Source organism: Gouania willdenowi, chromosome 20 (genome assembly GCF_900634775.1).
Source record: "Gouania willdenowi chromosome 20, fGouWil2.1, whole genome shotgun sequence".
NCBI lineage: Eukaryota > Metazoa > Chordata > Actinopteri > Blenniiformes > Gobiesocidae > Gouania > Gouania willdenowi.
Window position 1 is genome coordinate 17,441,169 of NC_041063.1, and position 21,812 is coordinate 17,462,980.

Sequence of the window (21,812 nt, forward strand, 5' to 3'; positions counted from 1 at the left end):
CGCTGTGCATTGAGCTTGGTGAAAAAACAAAGACGAAAATCAATGTCGAGATTGTTTAGGGCCACTGAAGAAAAAAATAAATAAAGAAATTACGCACTTCAAGAAAAAAGTCGAAAATCGATGCTGACTGTACAAAATGCTTGTTTGAGGAACTGGTTAAACAATACTTACCATTATTCTATCCATTAAGGATTTTGTAAACCAGGACACAAATGGACATCCTAAATATTCTCCATTTTTATACAGTCGGCTTGCAAGTACAAGTCACTCCTTTAATTGCATTTGCAAAAATATAATTAACACGGCAGACTGAATCAGACTTAAACACTGTTAGTTCCTGGAAAGGTAATCAAAGGCACAGAACGTATAATGATGTAATCTCCTCGGGGAATTTAACCCTCGTGAAAGGCAGGGATACTGACCATCATACTAATAAGGAAGTAAGAGTCATCCCATCTGTAATTTTTCTAAAGTATAGTTTAAGCAGTTCCTCAAACTGCCCAGCAGGCATTTTGCACAAGCAGTCAACATAATGAAAAAAAATGTTGACATCAATTTTCGACTTTTTTTTTTTTACCTCCAGAAAAAAAATCTCGATTTTCGACTTTTTTTGTGACGTGCAAGACGCTTCTTTTTTTTTAGTCTCCAATTTTTTTTTTCTTCCGTGGCCCTAATACTCTTCCGTACCTTTCTTCTGTTCACGGCCACCACCGTTATACTTAAGCTGGGTGATGTGTCTTCCCTGCTTCAATTTCTCCACACTTGTCACCAGAATGGCTGAACTGATTACATGACTCAATATGCACAACTATAACATCACATTGCACTCTCACCTTAAAACATTCGACTCTTACCCACTCTTTCCATTTTCCAACCCTGACTCCCTCTTCCCTGTTCCATTCCCCCTCTCCTAGATGTAACACTGCCTTCTCTTTTTATAGCCACCCTTTAATAAAGTGTTTCTTACCCTTCCTTAGGAAGAGCTGGTGATGGTCACAATTACACAATAAAATAAATTCATTTATTTTATTGCATAAAATAAAACATGCAGTCGTCAAAAGATTGCACTACATGTAGTGTTGACCTTTGACAGCATGTGCAGACATGAAAGAAATAAAATAAAAAAAAAAGGTTGTGAGCTAATCTGAGGATCTCATTAAGTTTGGGGGTCTGTAGTGCCTGACTGTGCAGAAAGTTCGCAAACTGTGCACTATGTGCCTCAGCATTCGTGGAACCCGCTTTGTGATTTTTTTTTGTGGCTGAGTCACCGTTGTTCCTAAACTCTTCCATTTTGTTACAGTAAGTAGTGTGACCCATTATTGAATGATTTGTTTAGATGAGCAAATACTTTGGTCTCTATCTATCATCCCTCACTGACGGTTCGAGCTCCTCCCTGGGTTCGGTTCCTCTCCGCTCCCTGATTGCTCTTCCTCTTGGCAGTGAGATTGTGTGCGAATGCACGAACCACCCACCCTGTGCATGACACCACAAGCCCTGACACACACGTAAACCCACAAATACACATGCATGTGTGCTACACTGACTCCCACTCCCACGCTTCACATTTGCCCATAGACACACAAAAACAATCAGTCAGCTGGATGTGAGGAGACAAATGATGGTTAGACACTTAGGATGAACATACACACACACACAAACATTGACACAGTGTGCCTGCGAACAGGGTGAGCAGCAGCTGTCTGGAAATATGAATGAATGTAGCGATTTGTGTCACTGGAGGTCACCTCCTGCTACTACTTCCTGTCCTGTTCTGCTGCCTAAAATACACTGACGTTCCTCTGTATTCCTGACCTGCCCCCAGAATAACCATAGATTATATAAACCAAACACACAATTACAGGCAAAGTTTATTCGCAAAAACACAAACATCTGATATAACACTTCAATACATAACAGGTCCATACAATTCTGGCAAATATCATCATTTGTATGTCAGTTAGTTGTATAAAATTATTAAATATTAGATTCATATATATTAGTTATTAAACATCTGTATACAAGTAATGTATCACATTAGGAAACATCTGTGCAACACACACACTGTCATTCACACACCAACACTCACAACATCTTAAAATGGCTTTTAGTGTTGAACATACTGTACATTAGTTTTTATTTGAACTTCAAATACAAAGACGTCAGGCTTGTTATAGTGAGATCACAATAAGAAGACAGTGGACGACACAGGACAGTCTCTGGCCTGAGCAGACATCCTACATGGCAGGCATCTGCAGACCATCTAGTCTTTGATAGAGAACTGAAAGCATCCCATTGTGAACAACACAAAGCTCGTCCTCTCTCCTGTTTCCAAAGAAAGTTTGTTTGACCTTCTACCCGCGGCTAAACTTGACAGAAACTCACAGCTTTTGTTGGATGTCAGATTTAAATCAGGGCATGGGACGGGCACGGTTCATGCACCCATTTTAGTACCACTCTATACACAAACACAAGCAAAGCAGCTGCAGAAATGTGGCTGGTGCACAGGTGGGATTGCACTTCTCTTGGCTCAACATGTCTGGGACACAGGGCATTTAACTACAACCTGATGTGGTGAGAGGGCTTGAATTGGGAGCATGAAGGAAATAAATAATGAGTGATGTGGGTGCCCTTTAATCAGACTCTGGGTTTCCTGTGTTTGCTGGTTTTCACTGCTCAGCAGTGGTGCAAGTCATAATCCTCGTTATCCAGTTTAGCAAACACAAGATTGTCTCTTAGGATCTCTGGAAATTGACTGGTGGGATGATGAGAGAGTGGTGGTGGTGGTGGTGGTGGTGGGGGGTGAGGGGGTCTGTGGTGGGAGCCGATGCAGAGCTGCTCTTCTTTAGAGGTGGAGGATGCTGGGTGGTGGTAAAGGGCAGGGAGAGAGAGGTATGTGTGCGGCGCAGCAAAAGTTTGGGGAAGGGGTGTGGGGTGCTCAAGAATAGATCAAGCTCTTGAGGAAGCGGACTGTGCCACGTTTGAAGACGCAGGGACAATCACACCGCTGGGAAGCGTCTCGCATCGGAGAGGAAGCCAAACAACGAGAGGAAAAGCGCTCTGATTTTTGCACAGGAAGCTCAGTGCGCCTCCTGCCCGGGCCAGATAAGAGCGCTGTGGTTCCCAGGGCCAGACCCTGGAGTGGACCCAGGACCCAGGAGCGAGGCTCCCCCATCAGCCTGGCCCAGCCTTGTTCACTGTCCCCGGGCCTCCTCCGGCACAGCGTCAGGCTGGTGGTGCAGCAGGGCTGCAAAGAACAAGGGTCTGGTGAGGATCCAGACAAAACTACCAGTGTAGAAAAATACACTTACAGACAGAGACGTGGAACCAGAACAGAGCTTCATACAGGACCCAAAGACCAGAATACTGGCAGGACAAATGCAATCTGTACAAGCATTAGATTCATTTTGTCTTCTTTTTTAAACAATATGTTAAGGTTTCATTTTTCAGAACATTTGATCTCCTGACATGTTTTGAGTGCCAACTGTCAGTCTTCCTCAGAGGCATCTAGTGATTGTTAGGAGTCATTTTTGGGCAGAAACTGAAATAACTCATTAGGACACATGAAAGCGATCAGTAGATGCTTTGATGCTTTCCTTATGAAAGACCTTATAAGGATATATCATAGTAATCAGTAGATGCCTCTGAGGAAGACTGAGAGTTGGCAGACAAAACATGTCAGGTGATCAAATTTCCTGAAAAAAAAATTGTCCAAATAAATGAAACCATAACATATTAAGCATTAGATTAGCCGCTAAGCTAAAACACACCAAGAAAAGCCTGGATATACATCAAAGCATGTACAACACCAATGATGACATATTTCCTGCAAATACAGATTGCATTTGACAACTCACTGAAACAAAGTGAACATAATCTCATTCGTTCTACTCCATTGCTTACAAGTACAATAAACAACAGAGTCAGATATTGGTATTTGTGTGGCCAACTAAACTTTATCACTCAACAAAAACCCATTACTTAAGTCAGTGCTTGGATACAATAAGGGAGTCCTGATTGTATTTGGCGGGGAAGAATGGATATATGAGACCATACCTAAGACTCTATGGCATGGCGCCATGTAAAAGTGCCCGTGTCAGGGGTCAAGTACACTAATGATGTCAGCGTGTCTCCAAGGAGGCATCAGGCATGGGCGGATGCTGCCGCGCTCTCAGGTAACACTTATCCTCTCTGACTCTGTCGTAAGGAAGACAATAAGTCTCTGACCTCCGCGAACACCTCAATCATTGTTCCTGCCAAATTTCTGCATGAGTGTGTGTGTGTGTGTGTGTGTGTGTGTTTGACTGCAGCTCTGCATCATTTCTCATGAGAGCTCTGTATATATAGTGTGTGTCCGTTATTAGAAAAAGCATCACAGGATGCCGTGTGCAACTACAATAATAAACAGGCCGCTCACTCGCGTCCTGCACGGAAATTCATTAAATCATAGTGTTTGATTTGGAAACCAACAAATCGTGACTGGGAGCACGGAACTGGCCTCTATTGAAGTATGTTTTTTCTGTGTTCTTTCAAGTCTGTAATGTGAATGTAGCAGGCACACACACACACACACACACAAAAACGAGACAGTATATAGATATATATATATATTTTTTTTTTTACATAAACAAACATACAGACAAACGTATACAGACAGTAAGAAAACTAACACAATAACACACACACACACACACATGGATGCATGGAGACAAAGACACATTTTTACACATTCCCATACATAAAAGGCCCCCAAAGGCATCTGTTCTGGTTGCCGAAAGGAAGTGTCGTCTGAACACAAGTTGAAATAGACAAAACATGCCTCAACTTTCTTGGATTTCACACACACTCTCACAAACAGGTCACATTAAACAATTGTTATTGTTGTTCATTTACGTACATTAACAATATCACTGCAACTGTTTGGCCTTTGCAATTAAATTACTTAATCAGCTAAATTATCTAATAATAAATGTCTCATAAAAAACCCTGATTTTGAACAGTTTGTGTTTTGCTATTTATCACAGAAAAATGTGAATTACAGACAAAATATTCCAAATAAGCTTATGATTATTATGTATTCTTTAAACGTTGTCCTTCCCTCAACATATTTGTTTGATTTAGTTAAAATACATTCTTTTCATAATAATAATATATATATTTTTTTAAATATTTTCTTAAATGTTGATCTAGTTCTGATTTAGAGATGCTAGAGAAAGATGACAGAGCGTTAGTTGAGGTTAAAAAAAAAACCCAAAAAACTCCTACGTATAATAAAAAAATGTGTATTAAATACAAATTATCTTATTTATAATACATATATTCTTAAAAAAGTATTTATTTTTCCCCTCAAAAAAAAAAGGTTTAATTTAGAAAACTGTTCTTTATTATAATTTGCAGCAATATTAGGCATATACTGTATAATCAAAAAATAGACACAAAACAAAAAAATAGCCAATTTCTTTCTTAATTTTGATCCTTCTAGAATTATAACTGATAATTATAAGAGCAATTTTTCTGGTTTAAAGATGCTAGCCAACGCAGGAGTGTTTTGTTATTTAAGGTGAAAACTCTATGGACGCTTGTGTTTTCAATGATGAAAGTTAAGAAGTTTGCTACTTTGTGCTACTTACAGGCCTTTGGGCGGACAGGGATGCCAGCGCCACTGGATGTGTGGAGGAGGGACTCCATGAGACGTGCAGTGAAGAGCGTGTCTGCTGCCTCGTGGCACAATGGGAGAATCCTTTGGTGAAACCACCTTCTCACCTATTTCAGGACTCACTGTAAAAAAAGAGGCGACGTTAAAAAAAAACCAATCCCTATATGTGCAGACTGAAGCTGTGTGTCATCTCTCACCATTGACCACAAGTGTAAGGGTTAGATTTTGAAATAGTCCATGTTCTTGGATTCGTACTAGGACTGTGTACGTCCCAGCATCCTCCTCTGCGACGTCCCGGATAACCAGGGAATTTCCATCCATGTGATATCTGGAGCATTGCTCTGCTGCCATCCTGCCATCCTTCAGCCTGTCAGAGAAACAAGAGGATAGATGTTATAAACTCACATAGACTAGTGCCAACATTTGCTCTTCTACAAGATTCAGAGGTGTTGCTTTTATTTTTACCAGATGACTTCGGGGACAGGGAAGGCTCTGAGTTTGGGGGTGATTCTGTATGATTTCTGTCCTGCCTGCACCACCATCAAAGATCCCTTCCTTGGCTTCAGACGGATAAACGGCCGATCTAAACATAAAACACAAAAATATAAATATAAACGTCACAACCTGTCCAGGTCCTTAAAAGCGGAAATATCTAATGAATGGATGAACTGGTGATTGACACTGACCATAGACAGTAACTGCGACTTTCTGCTGTTTGCTTTGATCACCACTGGTGACGCGACACGTGTAAAGGCCTCGATCTGAGCGCTGCAGTTTTGGGATGGTCAGAATGTTGAAGAACAACATGTGTGTTTGGTGTCTTTGAAGCCATTTGGAGGTGGAGCCGACATTGTTGGTCTGATGGTCGGAAAAGAAGAAAAAACAGAATCAGAAATCAGAAATCTGATTAATTTAAGATTTTTTTTTTCCTTATACAGTAGGTCAATGTATGAACTCATAACGTTTCTTGTGATTTTGTTTGAGGAATCATGAAGGTCTGACCTTTCTGGGGTAATCCCAGGTGATGTTGACTCTGGTGTTGAACTCTGCGGTTGCTGTGCAGTTTAACACCAGTCTCTCTCCTTTCAGAGCCTGCACAGGCCCGCTGCTGTTCAGATACACGTCTGTGATGTTACTCACTGAGGAAAAAAAAAGAAACTTCACTTTAAACCAGAGTCATGAACATTAACTGATCATCACTATGTAAAGCATGCCATGTGTGCTGACCTGGCCTGTGTACAAAGTAAATGCGTGAGTTGCGTTTGACCCCGTCCACCACAGTCTGGCAGTAGAAGAGGCCGATGTAATAGAAGGTGGGAGTTCGAACAGTGAAGCCTAGCTTTGTGTTCCACAGAATGTTCCTCTGGTCTGGACTCAAGCTGAGACTGGGAAACTGTGGAGAGAACATGGAGGAAATCATGACATCTGTCAATGCAGCACAAGTACGAGGAAACAACACACTTTGGACAACTGAAGCAAGTATAGGATCTCATGGAGATGTGAAAACTAGCTACAAGTTACAGTATTCTATCATAAATAGGGTTCATGATTAATTAAAAACAAGAATTTGGTTGGATTGAGCTCAAGTTAAGAATAGTTTCTGATGTGTTTGGTTTGCCACCACCACACCATAACACTTGTATAACATCATAAAAAGCTGCATCAGGGATGGAGAGCATTGGGTGAGCCTTAAGGATTATATGAATGAGATTATTATACTGTACAATGTAAAAAAGGGAGAGAAGAGGGAAGGTTAGTGATGTTCATCTGGAGGAATGAGGTTTGAAACCAGGTTTTTATACTCTGGTTATATTAAATGGTTAATGGACTTGATTTATATCGTGCTTTATCACTACATATCAGCTCATTCACCCATTCACCCTCACACACTGGGAGCAACTTAGGGTTCAGTGTCTTGCCCAAGGACACTTCGATACATAGACAGGTATAGACCGGGATCGAACCCCCACCAACCTCTCAATCAGAAGACGACCCCTCTATCACCTGATCCACCATCGCGAGTTGGTGTTTGTGCGTCTGTGAATGTCTTAGTTTGCCCTGTGATGGACACGAGAGCTGTCCAGGGTCCTGAACAAGCTGAGCTCAGCTTCAGTGCCCTCTGATCCTGGGTAGCTTTGCTTTCTTTATTAGTCTGATTATTCATCTAATGACTTATAACTATTTGATCTCAATTTCATCATGTAATTATGTTATAGTTATAGTAAAGTTTCTTTCACAAAATCTGTGGACCAAAAGACATTCAGAGTTATGAAAACAAAAACAACCCAACAGATTGTATTTATTGTTCTCCTGATATCAAGGAGACTAACCTTAACCACAAACCTTAATTTTACAACTTAAATCTTCCTTCTGTCAAAAAACCTTTATTTAGCCAGATAAATCATTCAGAACAGATTCTATTACAGTTAAGGGGCTTGCTCAAGGGCCCATATCAGGGCTCGAAACCAGCGGTCTTCCAAATACGAGGCAGCTTTCTAAACAATTAACTTACTGAATTAAAATAATGCCCCTCTCACAATATTGGCCCGTATTTAAGAATATAAACAAAATAGAAACTTCTTATTCAACCACCTGATGTTGAATGTTGGAACTTTTTTTGTTTTGTTTCTAATTGAGAACAAAGTTTTCATTAGGTTGAATTTTTAAAGTGTTTGTTCAAGTATTATTTATCATTTAGGCTAGTTTTTGTTGAGTATAAAATAGAACCTGAGCAGCTCTTAGTGTTAATCCACTCTCCCATCATCAGTCTCTGTCCATGGTTCCCTCAGCTTGTTGCTTGTATAATGTCTAGGTACCTTGTGTAAGGATGTGAAGTCGTTCCTTTCTCTAAAGCTGCCTGGAGGAAATGTTTACTAGAAAGCATGTGACAAAGTGGAAGCCTCCCACCCTCTCCCAAGGGAACATGCACACCTCATTGTCGCCCAATGTGAACAGGCTGTAAACCCCCCCCCCAGACCAACTCTAAGAATCTATGGTCTCCTTCCTCTCTCTGGAGTCTCTGCAGTAGTCGCTTTTCACCCTTAACTCTTCCTGAACTCCTGACACCCTTTGGTGCCCTTTGGAGTCAAACCTTAAAGTGCTCCTTTTATGGCGAGAGCAAGAAAGCAAAGCCTTATGGGTGTTGTTGCTGATCCAGGCAGAGGGAAAAGTATTTCCAGGGAGAAAACGCTCAACAAGCAGTGATGGAGAGAGGATTTCTTGCTCAAACTGATCAGAGAAGCAAACTGGGAAGAGCACGAGGTGATATTTTTAGTGTGTTAGTGCATATATACGTGCAGGGCTCAGATGGTCCCATTTTTGTAATGTCTGTGTCTGTGATCATGAGCGTTCTTGTTGAATTGGTCCAGAAATGTGGGTTGAAAGGCGTAACTTTGGTGAATAACATGTCATTGAACTTTTCAATGCTAACATGCTTTAGTCAGTTAAGTGTCTACTTGAATTTATTGAATTTAGAGTTGATGTGAGTTTGGAAGTAAGGGCAATTTGACTGCAGATGGAAAACTGAAGAATGTTTGTTGCCAATAATTCAGCTTTGTGAGACAAGCTACATCGTTCTAAATAAAGCTTGGTGAATTTAAGTTAAATCTGCTGCTGATATTGTAAAAATTGAATTATCATGGCATGATCAAACTAGATGGAAACTTGGAACTTGGTGGAATCTTGGTGGAAAACAACAAATTACAGCATTGTGCATATCTGTCTTTTGCCTGCTTATTCCAGTGAGAATAGCTGGACACTTAAGAGCAGCTGTGGAATGAACATTTACACGAGCAATCCTTCTCCAATACTACACCAGATATTCTCATGTAATAATGTTCAAGAATTACATTATAATAGAATACATGTTTGTCTTGTTATTGCAACTGGGGATGTCCCTTAAGTATTTCAACATCTAACGCTAATGTTTTTTAAGGAACAATTGCCTTTTTTTTCCCTTTTTGTTTTTTTACTTTTGAGTCCAGGATGACTTGTACGTTTTCTCCAGTGACGCACAAGAACATCCTTATGATTACGGGGAAGATTAAAAAAGAAGCGACTTGACTTTGATCTATCGAGGATAAGAGCGTCTAACTCTGCTCCCTCTGCCAACCTGGCCAGATGTTTAACACATCAGCAGCACAGTGTTGGCAGCTATTTTTCTTACTACCAGAGGTAATAAGACATAGGAAGTAGTGCTGGCTTGGGGCCAGTGGGCGATTCCAGACCCTGTGTCCTGCCTCTAATGCTACACTAGCACCAATAATTATAGCAGCCAACCAAGGCGGATATTGTGAAAGATTTTTTAAATAGCAGTTTTAATTGACTTTCATTTAATTAACAAAAACAACAGCTCATACAGCATAACGTGTCTTCATCTAAGTTCCAAGCTTTGTCGGTCCTTGATAATGGCAGGTGTATTAAATATATACCAAATTACACACACTCTGGTTCAGAGATAAGGCAGATGCAGATAAAAACAGGTTAGGCTGACTATGTAAATCACTGTAAAAGCATTAATGACGATATGGGTTCATCATATTTCCAGCATCGGGAACTCTGTAGAATATTTCTTTTACAACGCTAGACCAATATCACTGCTTTTTACATACAGTACATACAGATATATTCATAGCATTGGGCTGGACGTTCTGCCATTCTAAATCCCCTATGGAGATGGTTACAGCCCTTCTCATGCTTGCTCTGCATGCTGTAATGTCATAGATGAGCCTAAGTTAAGGGTAATGTAAAAAAAAAAAAGTGATACATTTTCTGTTTATAGAGATATGCTTGCATTAATCCAAGTGTGCAGATCTCTTTTTTTTGCACAAATATGTTTTAAGCTCTGGCACCTTGGCAGATTTAAGTCGTGAGTGCGATGATTCTACTTCTGATTTCTATAAACGACTTCTTTCAACATGTGAAGTGGCATTATTGGCTGTTAATGTAGTGTTTATGCTTATGCGGCCGTTTTTACTCACTTCCTCAGTTCGAAAAACATCGAGCCGATCAGAGCTGTACAGAAAGAACGTCATATATCCGGCGCCAAGCAGTGTCAAAACAAACATGACCTCCGTTTTATATTTTTATTTACTTTATCACATTTTCTTTTACTTGTGTAAACTTGCATAACTTCTGTACAATACCTTGGTCAATGTCTGTTGTTTTTAAATGTGCTCTATAAATAAAATTGAAATGACTTGGATCCATCGTTGAAACCACAACAAGAAGAGGCTAGGGAAAAGGATCTACGCTTGTCGCGCTACTGTCGTATGGTCCGCTCTTAATTTGATTGGTTGATTAGCGTGTTTGTCCCGCCCCCAAAACTCAAATGCCCGGTGAGCATTTCCAGACTAATCACCTGTATTAAACATTGCATAAATCAAGAAGATTAGGATTAATTTCAGGCTAGTATTGCGACCTCATCACTTTAAAGCCAATTTGAAATTACTTGTAGGTGTGAATTAATTCATCTAATAGAGTCTGAAATTTGGAAAATCCAGTCCAACGTCCTTACCTGACGTTTGGAAGTTTTTTCATCTAAAGCAGGGGATTGATTTTGCTCCAAAAAAAAAAATGAAGCTCAGCCAACCTTCAAGCACTGAATTATTTGTAACGGGTATATTATTCTGTGTAAGATATTGATTGAAATTAGGGTAATCCTACTTAAAGCAGTAACTTGTGCTTAGCGCTCCCCCTAAAGGCCCCTTTTAGTTATGTCACTGTCGTAAACACTCCTCACCCCCCGCCACCTGCCCCACCCCACAGCTACGTGCACATCTTTGCTCTCCCAAGACGGTAGCAACCGATCACTGAAAAATCCTTATACAACAGTGACACTAAGGGTGCTTTCATACATATAGTCCCATGTGACCATGTGAACAGTATGACAAAGAGAGACAAGTAAAATAAAAGAATGATGTGCGAGTAATACGGAAGGGAGTGTGGAAATGTGTGTGTGCTAACAAAGCGGCTCTGAAAATGGATGGATGGATAGATAGAAGGATGGAAAGATATTTGTGTGTGTGCTGCCTGATGGAGCGCTGGGTGGTGTGTGTGTGCCTGTTGCCTCAGTGTTGCTGCTGAGCTGTCACTGCATGGAGTTGCTCTATTCCTCGGACAAAGGTCTTCTCTGAATTTTTTTGCTGGCTCCGCCATGATATAAGTTTGTATTGGGCTGCCGTAAAGCAGTATGTCTTGCCACCGGGTTGGAGGAAGGAAAGTTGCAAGTGCTGTTTTCTGGCCAGAGACAGCAGGGGGTGATGAAAGACCCCCCAATCACCCCATAAACACTTGTATTACCCTCACAGTGACTACGAGAAGGATTTATTAAGGTGAAAAAGTTACTTAGTTCTGCTTTAACCAAAAAAGGGGAAAAGAAGCCCATCGGTCCAGATCTGCGTTTATAGCTTCCAATAGGGGAGGAAAATGTACTTAAACAACTGATCCAATATAAAGTAAAAGATCTGAAAAAACATCTGTTTGCAAGATAAACTACACTCAACAAACCCTCTAGAGCTGGGACATGAAAACGTATGCAGACCAAGATAATACTGATTGCTAGTGGAAGAATGAATTGCTAATTCTTTCACTCGTAATAACATAATGTAGTAATGACAATAATATTTGTCAGTAACTGTGTCCACTCTGCTCTTCACTCAGCGCTTAAACCCTCACAAACACATCCGCACACTTTCACACATATCCGCACACAGACACAAACAAACTGACAGACACGCCGCAGGTCAAATGGCAGCCAAGATAAGAACAATGTGAGGAATGATCTGCACACGGAGAGAAAAAAAAAAAAAGCTGAGGCTGCCTTTCGTGCATGTGTGGTCTGATGGATCGAAGCTGGTAAAAGGAATGCATGGAGTGAGCGAGGTGTAAAGAAATGAGCCAGATGTGACATAAACGTGCAGATGTTCTGTACAGAAAAACACTCAAACAGTTCACCTGTGCACTGACCTTTACTAGTGTGGCGGTGATGTTGGGGTGGGTGACCCGACAGGGGACAACCAATGGCTGCTTCTCCTTCATGTATAACACACCGGGTTTCATGTCTGGATGCTCCACAAATGGCTGCTGTCTGTCTGAAACCCAAACACTGCGGTCAGGGACACACATGGTGCATGCAAAGATCACTTACAATCAAACACACTGTGTCCCACACATACTGTAGATAAAGAAAATACATGTAGAATTAATGCAGGTTTTTACCTGACAGTGTTTAATCAAACGTCTCTTATGTGACAGCTAATTTAAATTATTATACGCAAGAGCAACTACAAGTATTTAAAATTTTGTGCAATTGATATTTTATTGATACTGTGTGATTAATTACTCCAAATATGAACAAATTAATATATTTTAATAATACGGTTAGATATGACTGGATTACACCAGTGGTGTTAAACATGTAACTCGTATCATTAGTTAAAAACAATATCAACATACCGTATACAACATCAACTATACATTCAGTTGCAATCAATAAACTAATTGTTAGTGTTGAGCATATGGGGGAAAAAATATTCAACTAAAAATGTATCTAATTTAATTGTAAATTAAATGTTTCTGCCACATGTAATAATATTAAATTACTCATCTTTTTCACAGGGTGTTTTTTGTTGATTATTCAAATACATTTTTTTTTATCAAAGCTGACACTCAACGTGTAAATTCATCAAATTTAAAGGGATACAGTTTTTAACTGTATATTAATGAAGAAATGGGCGGTACATCATATTCATACATATACAGTACATGAAAACATTGGAGCCCATCATAGGTGAGGGGTTCAAGTGTTCACAACCTGTATGGTCTGATTAAACACATTTTCTTTGTTTTATTACATTGTCTTACTCGGGTCAGTCAGCGGCGCTGATTGTGTTGCCAGATTGGTCAGTATAGGACAGAGGTCGTCAACTGGTCTCGCCCTGGGACACACATTTTGCCACGGTCAATAAATTGCGACCCACCTTCTTTTAGAATTCAACCAGCCAAATTTAGTTATTCAAAAATGTCTAAAATTTAGTTGAAAATTGTAGTTGAAAATGATTTTTATTTTGCAAATTCGAATAAAAAAATAAATAAATAAATAAATAAATAAATAAATAAATAAAAAAAAAAAAAATATATATATATATATATATATACATGTATATACTGTATATAATATATATAGCAATCAGTATTATCTATGCTAAGGGAAGAGTTTATTATTTTTTTAATTGTAATGTTATATGTTCTAAAATATGTAATTATCTGATTTCTTAATCAGAAAATTTAAGCTACTGTGAAGTTGCTGTTGCATTTTTGTTCAAATCTGGGTTAAAACCTGAAATTGTTGAATGACAGAGCATCATTTACTTTTTATTTTGGGAATGTTCCCTGCGTTTTAACTCTTGAGGACAATCACATCAATAAAGTTGCACGTTTGACAATATACCTGATGTCTGCAGTCATTTTTAAGTGCACTGAAAAAGAAAAATCGAAAATCCAATTTTTCTTTAAAAAAATCTGAGATTTTTTTTTTTTTTTTTTTAGGCAAAATCGCCCAGCCCTAATGTTGAAAACAGACATACATAATATTCACAGCAGGCCTGACAAAGGAAAAGTTTCTTTCAAAATAAAAGACAAGTCCAACATGAGAGACATTAAGTATTTATTTATTTTTGACCAATTGTCTGCAATCCACCCAGTAAACTTTTGGGTCCCAAACCACCAGTTGAGAATCGCTGGTACAGGACTACATTCAAGTAGTAATCAAGTAATTATGTAAAAGTAGAAGTGTGTCTATACAATAGCCTTTCTAAGCAAATAATTTTGGTGTGTTTTTGCAGTTTTGAGCTGTGTCCGGCAACACTAATGATGTCTGACACTAATATGAAGCCATCAGAGGCAGTTTGTGACTCTTTTGACAAAATATGTGCTGGGAAAACTTGGCGCCTGCTGTAGGCTATATGAGGATGTATCACATATTGTGAAGGCGGCGGCCTCTATTCTTTCACATTTTCTATGAATCACACACCTTTAACAGCAGGTAAAGAAAACAAACCGACAGCTACACACAAGCCCATCAGTAGCAACCTGCACAGCATTGCACAAACAAACAGACAGACAGACAGACAGACAGACCTACACTGCTAAACATACATTGTCCTCCACACCCATTCACTGAATAATACCCATTCAGCAAATGTCTGCCTGCAGCCAATAATAAACACACGGATGTTTAGAGTCAATCAAACGGCTTTTTTCCTCCCCTCAGCCTCACCGCTGGATTGGTTCAGTGCCATTCAAAGACGTGGGTGTTGCTTGCTGTATTGTTACCACAGGGTGTTATTCAAGGAAAGAAAAATCTCTGAACATTCAAACAAAAGTACCCCAAGGACTAGTGAACCGGAGGCGTCCCTTCTCGTGCTTTGATTCCTTCTTGGACAGACTCAAAGGAGGGAGGCAACGTCTGAGCGGAGCTGCAGGCCACAGTCTGATGCTTAATGGACAGGGTGACCTGAGTGATTGATGGCGTCTGAAGGTCACCATGGTTGTACATTATCCTCCTTCACTCTACACCAGTGGTTCTCAAACTTCTTTAGCTCTTGTAACATCTTTTTTCTAACTCTAAACCTTTTTTGGTGTCATTTTATGTATTTTAGTGTTGTTTGTCTGTTTTTTTTATTATTCAGTTTATTTTTCTCTTATTTTGTGTGTTTTTGTTGTCGTTTTGTGTATTGTTGGTAATAGTCAGCATTTTTCTCTCTTAGTGCAGGTGTTTTTAGTGTCCTTTTGTGTATTTTAGTGTTGTTTTTTTTTTTTTTTTTTTTTAATTCGATATATTTTTCTCTAATTTTGTGTTTTTTTTGGTGTCATTTTATGTATTTTAGTGTTGTTTGTCTGTTTTTTTTTTTAATTCAGTACATTTTTCTCTAATTTTGTGTGTTTTTGTTGTCGTTTTTGTGTGTTGTTGGTATTATTTTAATTTTTCTCTCTCTGTGTGTGTTTTTGGTGTCGTTTGGTGTATTTTGTTGCTGTTTGTGATTTTTTTTTTTAATTCAATATATTTTTCTCTCATTTCGTCATTTTGTGAATATAATTTATAAATAAAAATAAACATTATAAAACCCCTAATTTGAACGCTTTCATTTGTTAATTTTCCTCTCTCAAGTGCCCCCTGAAGTGCCATCGCGTACCCCCATTTGAGAAACACTGCTCTACACCACTGAGCCAACAGCCTTCATCTTTACAGTTCATCTGCCTCTTTCTTTACTCACACACCTCCCTGTTGCCCCCTCATAGAGACACGGTAACATCCCCTCCCATCACACCCCCTTTGAGCTCTTCCCCTCCTCCCCTAAGCACAGGATGCTTCCAGCAAAGCTGAGCAGAGCAGATAAGGCTGATGCCCTGGGAAACCCTGCCCGGCCTGAGCCTTTCAGCAGCTGGGCTATTCGTGGCTGGAAGGTATCACGTAAATGAAAGTAAAAAAGTGGGGTTTATATATAGACAGTATAGGGAGGTGGGCCTGGAGGAGGAACCAGCGTCACTGAGACGGATGTGTTGGAACAAACAATGTTTATGAATAGATATATTTGGCTCTGTGGCATTGGGCTTGATTTAGCAATATTCAGCAGCATGGGTGAGCGTAGGGCTGGGCGATATATCGAGTTTCCCATTTTGGCAATATAGAAAATTACAATATCGCCTATATCGATGTATATATTTTTATAGTCGTTTTAGAGTTGCATCTTTCACTACTCTCAGAACAGCATGAAAAGCACAGTTTGATGGATCGCTGAGTGCGTCCTAACCCAGACCTACAGGTAAACAAGCCACACTACAGCACTCACTCACACGTGCTGTCCTTTATAGGAGAAAAAGCCAAAAGAGGCACATATTGTGCAGCTGTTTGTTAATACATGTCAGTGTGGCAGCAAATTTAACCCTGAATATTTTTCTGGTAAGACTTTATTGAGTTAAAAATATTGAGATTGATATTGTATATATTGCTATTTTTAGAACAAATATTAAGATATGAGTTTTGGTCAATATTGCCAAGCCCTAGCGTATCACATCCCACCTCTGAGTGACAGCTGTGACGTCTTACCTGTGACATACACATAGATGCTCGTCTTCTTCTGTCTCCCGCGTGTGTAGCGGCAGCGGAAAGTTCCGGTGTGCTGCGTCTGGCTGTGGATGAGCGTCAAACGGCTGCAGAACTGCTGTTTGGTTCGTCCACAGCGAGACTCCTCCACCTCCAGCTGATCCACGGTCACATCTGCAGGGAAGGACCAGGTCAGCTCCCAGCGACCCCTGCTCCACGATCAGAGGGATGCAGGCGTTAGTCACACAACAACAACAACAAACAAAAACTGTGCATACACAGATGACGTCACACAAGATGTTATTCAGAAAAGCCCTTCCCCCACACTGTTTTTACACATCCTATTTTAACATGGATCACAGTTTTTCACTTGATACAGATTTGTTTTACAGTACCGTACTCATTAACCCTGCTATTATCCTTGGGGTCAATTTGACCCTATTGAATGTTTATCATGCAAAAATAAGTTTTCTTTGCTTCATATTTTCCTAATTTTACGAGTACAATTGATCAAGCATAAAATGATCACATTTTTTCAACATGCTGAACACATATCTCACACATTGGTGTTTTTCTGGGGTCAACTTGACCCCAAGCTGTTTCAGATGTGTAAAAATTGTCTGTCTGTGTGACCATACATCCCCACACCTGCAGGTGCAGAGTTGATCCTTTTGAGTTCATACGTGATATGTGGGGGAGGGTGTGCACCCCGACATTTGGATGAAAGATTTTCAAGATACACTAACGCTATTACGGAAAGTTTGACCTCATGTTGGCGCTGCATGAAATGTCATATCATCACCACAATCAATAGGGTTCATACCATTAATGTTGTCAGTAAATTTGGATAAAAACTATTCAAGATAAATTAATATGAGTTTAAAAAATTGGCCTGATGGTGGCGCTAGAGAACAGGTCAAGGTTTGATTATCAAAGGGTTATTAATGGAGTCAAATTGACCCCATGGGTAAAATGTGACGGTAATATTGGAGGATAATAGAGTGAAGAATAAGAACCTGACTTAGAATGACGCGAGGAGATTCTTCTAAAAAATATAAAAATGTTTAAATTAAAAAACAACAACTAATATAAGCTATTGCAAATGCTTGAGATATTTCTTTTTTAAATGCAGATTCTTTTTTTAACCAAATAATTGGTTAATATATATATTTTTTAAAAAAAGGTAAAATGCTTCCTATTAGAATGCCTTCTTACAATATTTCTTTGTTAAATCCCAAATAGACTGGATGATAAACTCACCTGCAGTTAAGCAGGAGTGTCTGGTTCACACTGAGGATCAGCTGCTGAGCTTTAACATCCAGGATGGGAACGCTGAACCTTCCCTTCTGATCTTTGTCTGCAGAATTTAAACACAGTTAGCATCTTTCAACTATAGAAAATACCAGAATGAGTTATTTTCCTACAATCAATGAGCAAAAGATGTGATTAGCTTTTAGAAAGTAATCCACATGTATCAAATTCATGGCCCGGGGGCCAAATCCAGACTTTTGGAGCATCCAATTCGTCCCACAGGAGAAAATAAAAATGACAAAGAAAACATTAATCAATGTGTGAATGATATTCAACAATATTTGCAGGGGATCACAGTTTTTCCCAGTGTTTACATCGCAAAATTGAAGTAATTTTTAATTGTTGAATAAACTTGCAAAATCCTTTAATTTATGTGTTTATTTGTGTCTGTTTGTATAGTTTATATGGATCCCGAGTCTGAAATAAAGGTATAAAAAAAAATATATTTCCCTTTATTTAATAGAAAATGATCACAAAATCTCAGAAATTTAAAGTGAAGATCATGTTGGGACTGATATCTCTCACTTATTGCTTGGATATTGTTGGTTTCTTACATATTTAGTATTGTATGTATACGTAGAAGTGCAAACTAAGGCACAGTAATGTTGAAATTACTCTTTTTTCCCCCACATAAAATCTGTGGCCCACTTGAGATCAAGCTGCTCCGTATTTGGCCCCTGAACTAAAATGAGTTTGACACCCCTAAATGAATCCAATGTTTGAAGGATTGAGAGAGAAAAGGAAGAGGGGATCATCTTTGTTGTCAACAACGGTGGAGTTATTGCATTTGTGTTTATTTGGTGATTTGTTGAGTTTCACATTGGTGAGGAACTGTATCGTACGACATCGTTCGTGAAGGAAATCCTGGAAGACCAAACACTTTACAGCCCAGGAATATGTTGTGATCTTCCTGTAGGGTTTGCCATTTATAAACTGGATTAAAATAGCCTCCTTAATAGCAGTCAAACACCGGGGTTTGGGATCTCCATCATGTCCTCCGTCCAGGCCACCGTATCCGTGACCCTCCTCACATCCCTGTGCTCGGACCACTCGACAACATGGCGTGGAAATGCGTAAGAGGTGCCCTGCCTGTTTATCAAATAAAAGCAGCTCTTTCCACTTCATGGCTGAGGTTTATTAATGAGAGAAAAAGACGGTTTGTCTGCACACCCTTCCTTCCTCACAACAACAACGGAAACATCATTCAGGGAAGTCCGTCCTTCACTCTGACTGCTGGACACCAAACAAGCTCCCATCAGCTCCACGAGCGGCTCGCGCATTCAATAGGTGCTCATACAATTTATCATCAAAATCTATTATTACCTTTTATTGTCAGCTTCACTGTTCCCAGTGGAAGAGCCATTGAGTAGGCCTGGTATTACTCACGCCACTAGCACTTCCTAAACTATTTCCTCTGGTTTTACAGTGTGAGAAGGCAGCAAACACGCACATGGCAGGTCAAGGGAAACTAAGAGGGAAGTCAAAGATCTCCATTTAACAGGCCTTTTATACAAGTGCCTTGTTAGCACGATTTTCCTGATAATTCACTGGAGGTTAAGAGAAAGTTCAGGCCTTTTTAAGTAGAGGCCATCCATACAGATTGGAATAATGAGCTTTGAAGTATAACAGATGGAACCATTTCTAATGCAAACTTAGAATAAACAATCAAAACTTTGCTTTTTTGAACATTTGGAGAAATAAAAAGGGGTTATTAGAACTTTTTTTTGTAAACCTTAAATCTCCTTTACAATAAAGCTGTTTTGTGTTGGTTAGAACTTTACATCCATCATTCAGCTTTTTAAAAATATTTATATCTAGAAGATACAGATGCTTTAAAGTATATTTTCAGAATAAATCACCTTCTTATGGATATTTTAGGACTTTATTAAGCTTCCGGGGGTGAAGTTTAACAGCACGGTGCCACTAGAAATGTTGAATTTTCTGCTACTGCTTAAAAACGTGGCATTGTGGCTATACAGTGTGGTATTGTAATGAGTTTGTTGACGTATACTGGTTTAATAAGCAGGTTTAAAAGAGGGATAGATAAAGACCATAATAATCTTAAAGATAGGAAGATGTTCAGTGCAGCAGATGTTTTAAACTGAGATTAAGCTTCACTATCCAATAGAAAAGGAATAAACTCAGATTCATTTGTTTTCTTCTTCTATGGTTTAAAGTTTTTACTAATAACCACAAAGTTTCCTTCATTCACCGGTTTGTAAAGTAATAATTTACTGTATTCTGGTAATTAATTTTACACATGAAAATACAATTTACTTTTTTCAGATTCTTATATACTAGTAGGTCTACCTTTAAAGCTTTAATAAGCAAAGACTTCACTTAGTTATAACAAATGCATATGTAAAACAAATGAAATATAGCGATCAGACTTGTTTAAAGAGATTTGTTTGCACTCAATAGTCCAGGATTCTTCTTATTAAAGGTACAACTACTAGTTTGTTGTTAGTTTTATTGCACATAATATATTTTTGACTTAATGAACCGCGATTGCCAGAACCTGCGCGCGTTTCAGGGCGCACGTACCGCCGCTCCTCCTCAGCGGATATTTGCCTCCAGTCGGTCACGAACTTCCTTTCATTTACATCCACAGAGTTCCACTTGACAAATGTATCAGTGCCAGCAAACAATGCAGAGAAAGAAACAGCGCGTCCACCCAGATACGTGATCACCGCTGGATCACATGTGTTTCTCTGGAACTCAATGCGCACTTAAAATGTTCACAAGTTACCAAAACTCATCAACACGTCGACCCATCAATAAACCTGGCCATGTTGTCCACTCTTAAATAAGTTATTTTCAAACGGCGTCAATGTGCCAATATTGAAAAGTCGTGCGTAAAAGTATAGGGTACCCCAACGTTACGAATAAGTTAAAAATCCCCCTCAGAAATCTGCACTCTTGTTATATTAGCGTATTTAACCTTAAAAAAACTCAACAAGTAACTTTTGGCTTTAATTAATCTCCACATTGTAAAAGTGTTGACTCACCTTTGGCAAAAACACCACAGAATCCACAAATGATTCCGATGAGGAGCAAATTCGTCATGTTTTAAAAGTCCTCCGCAGATGTCAGAGTTCAAGTGAAGAAAAAAAATAAAATAAAATAAAGAGTTGTATTTATTTACTCCCGCTGGTGGTTTGGCTCCTGCAGATTATAGAGCTGGAGAAGTGGAGACCCTTTGGAGAGCGTCCTTTAAGCTGCTTTGCTGAGGAGGATCCCACCACAGGGTGCCACGCTTCAGCTCCGGTGAGACTTTTTTCCCATGGCTGTTGGAGAGCGGTGCGAATTTATGCAGTTCCCACAGTCCTGTGGCCGGATAGGGGGCTTCCGTTCAGTGCGTGGACACACCCAAGATGCGTAACAGCCAGTGCCCTTTCCATCCCAGCAACTCACAAACATTATTATTGGATATTAATGTAGAAGGAATGTAAGATCTCAATTTTTTGCAATTAAAAAAGGGATTTGAATCAAGCCTACCTGCAAATGTCCTCATGCACCATCCGTCCCAAGGACTCTAAAGCACGTCCACACTAAGTAGTTTCATAATGAATAGTCTTCATTTACGCATGTTTTATTTAATTTCACCTTGGGTTTAGATTTTTCTAACATTTAAGTCTAAAAGTCTGAAGTATCTCCTTCACAGATGCCTAATCCAAGAAGTTTTTAAGAATAATTTGCACCAATTACTTCAAAACCACAATTTAGAGGTTCATTGATGAACAC

The 21,812-nt window shown here is 39.3% G+C and overlaps 1 protein-coding gene across 2 annotated transcripts; it reads right to left on the reverse strand.

Moving 5' to 3' along the window:
- Window positions 1-1,850: 1,850 nt before the first annotated feature.
- On the reverse strand, window positions 1,851-21,350 carry flt1 (fms related receptor tyrosine kinase 1). 2 transcript variants are annotated; one of them, XM_028433892.1, is made up of 11 exons: window positions 21,077-21,350; window positions 18,018-18,114; window positions 16,761-16,966; window positions 12,620-12,744; window positions 6,881-7,046; window positions 6,656-6,792; window positions 6,340-6,511; window positions 6,119-6,236; window positions 5,851-6,020; window positions 5,628-5,775; window positions 1,851-3,244 (listed from the first exon to the last, which is right to left on the reverse strand). In XM_028433892.1, exons 1-11 carry the CDS (start codon window positions 21,132-21,134, stop codon window positions 3,223-3,225), a joined length of 1,419 nt encoding a protein of 472 aa, XP_028289693.1. In that variant the 5' UTR covers window positions 21,135-21,350; the 3' UTR covers window positions 1,851-3,222. The 2 variants fall into 2 exon arrangements, with proteins under 2 accessions (XP_028289693.1, XP_028289694.1); XM_028433893.1 differs by lacking the exon at window positions 1,851-3,244 and having other exon boundaries at window positions 5,624-5,775.
- Between the last annotated feature and the right edge of the window lie 462 nt (window positions 21,351-21,812).

Excerpts from the sequence above, each read along its gene's own strand:
- flt1 (XM_028433892.1), bottom strand. The coding sequence starts at position 21,134 with ATGACGAATTTGCTCCTCATCGGAATCATTTGTGGATTCTGTGGTGTT. Across the intron at positions 7,047-12,619 it reads TCACCGCCACACTAGTAAAG|TTTCCCAGTCTCAGCTTGAG; the intron begins GTCAGTGCACAG and ends TTCTCTCCACAG. Across the intron at positions 6,021-6,118 it reads CCTGTCCCCGAAGTCATCTG|GCTGAAGGATGGCAGGATGG; the intron begins GTAAAAATAAAA and ends TTTCTCTGACAG.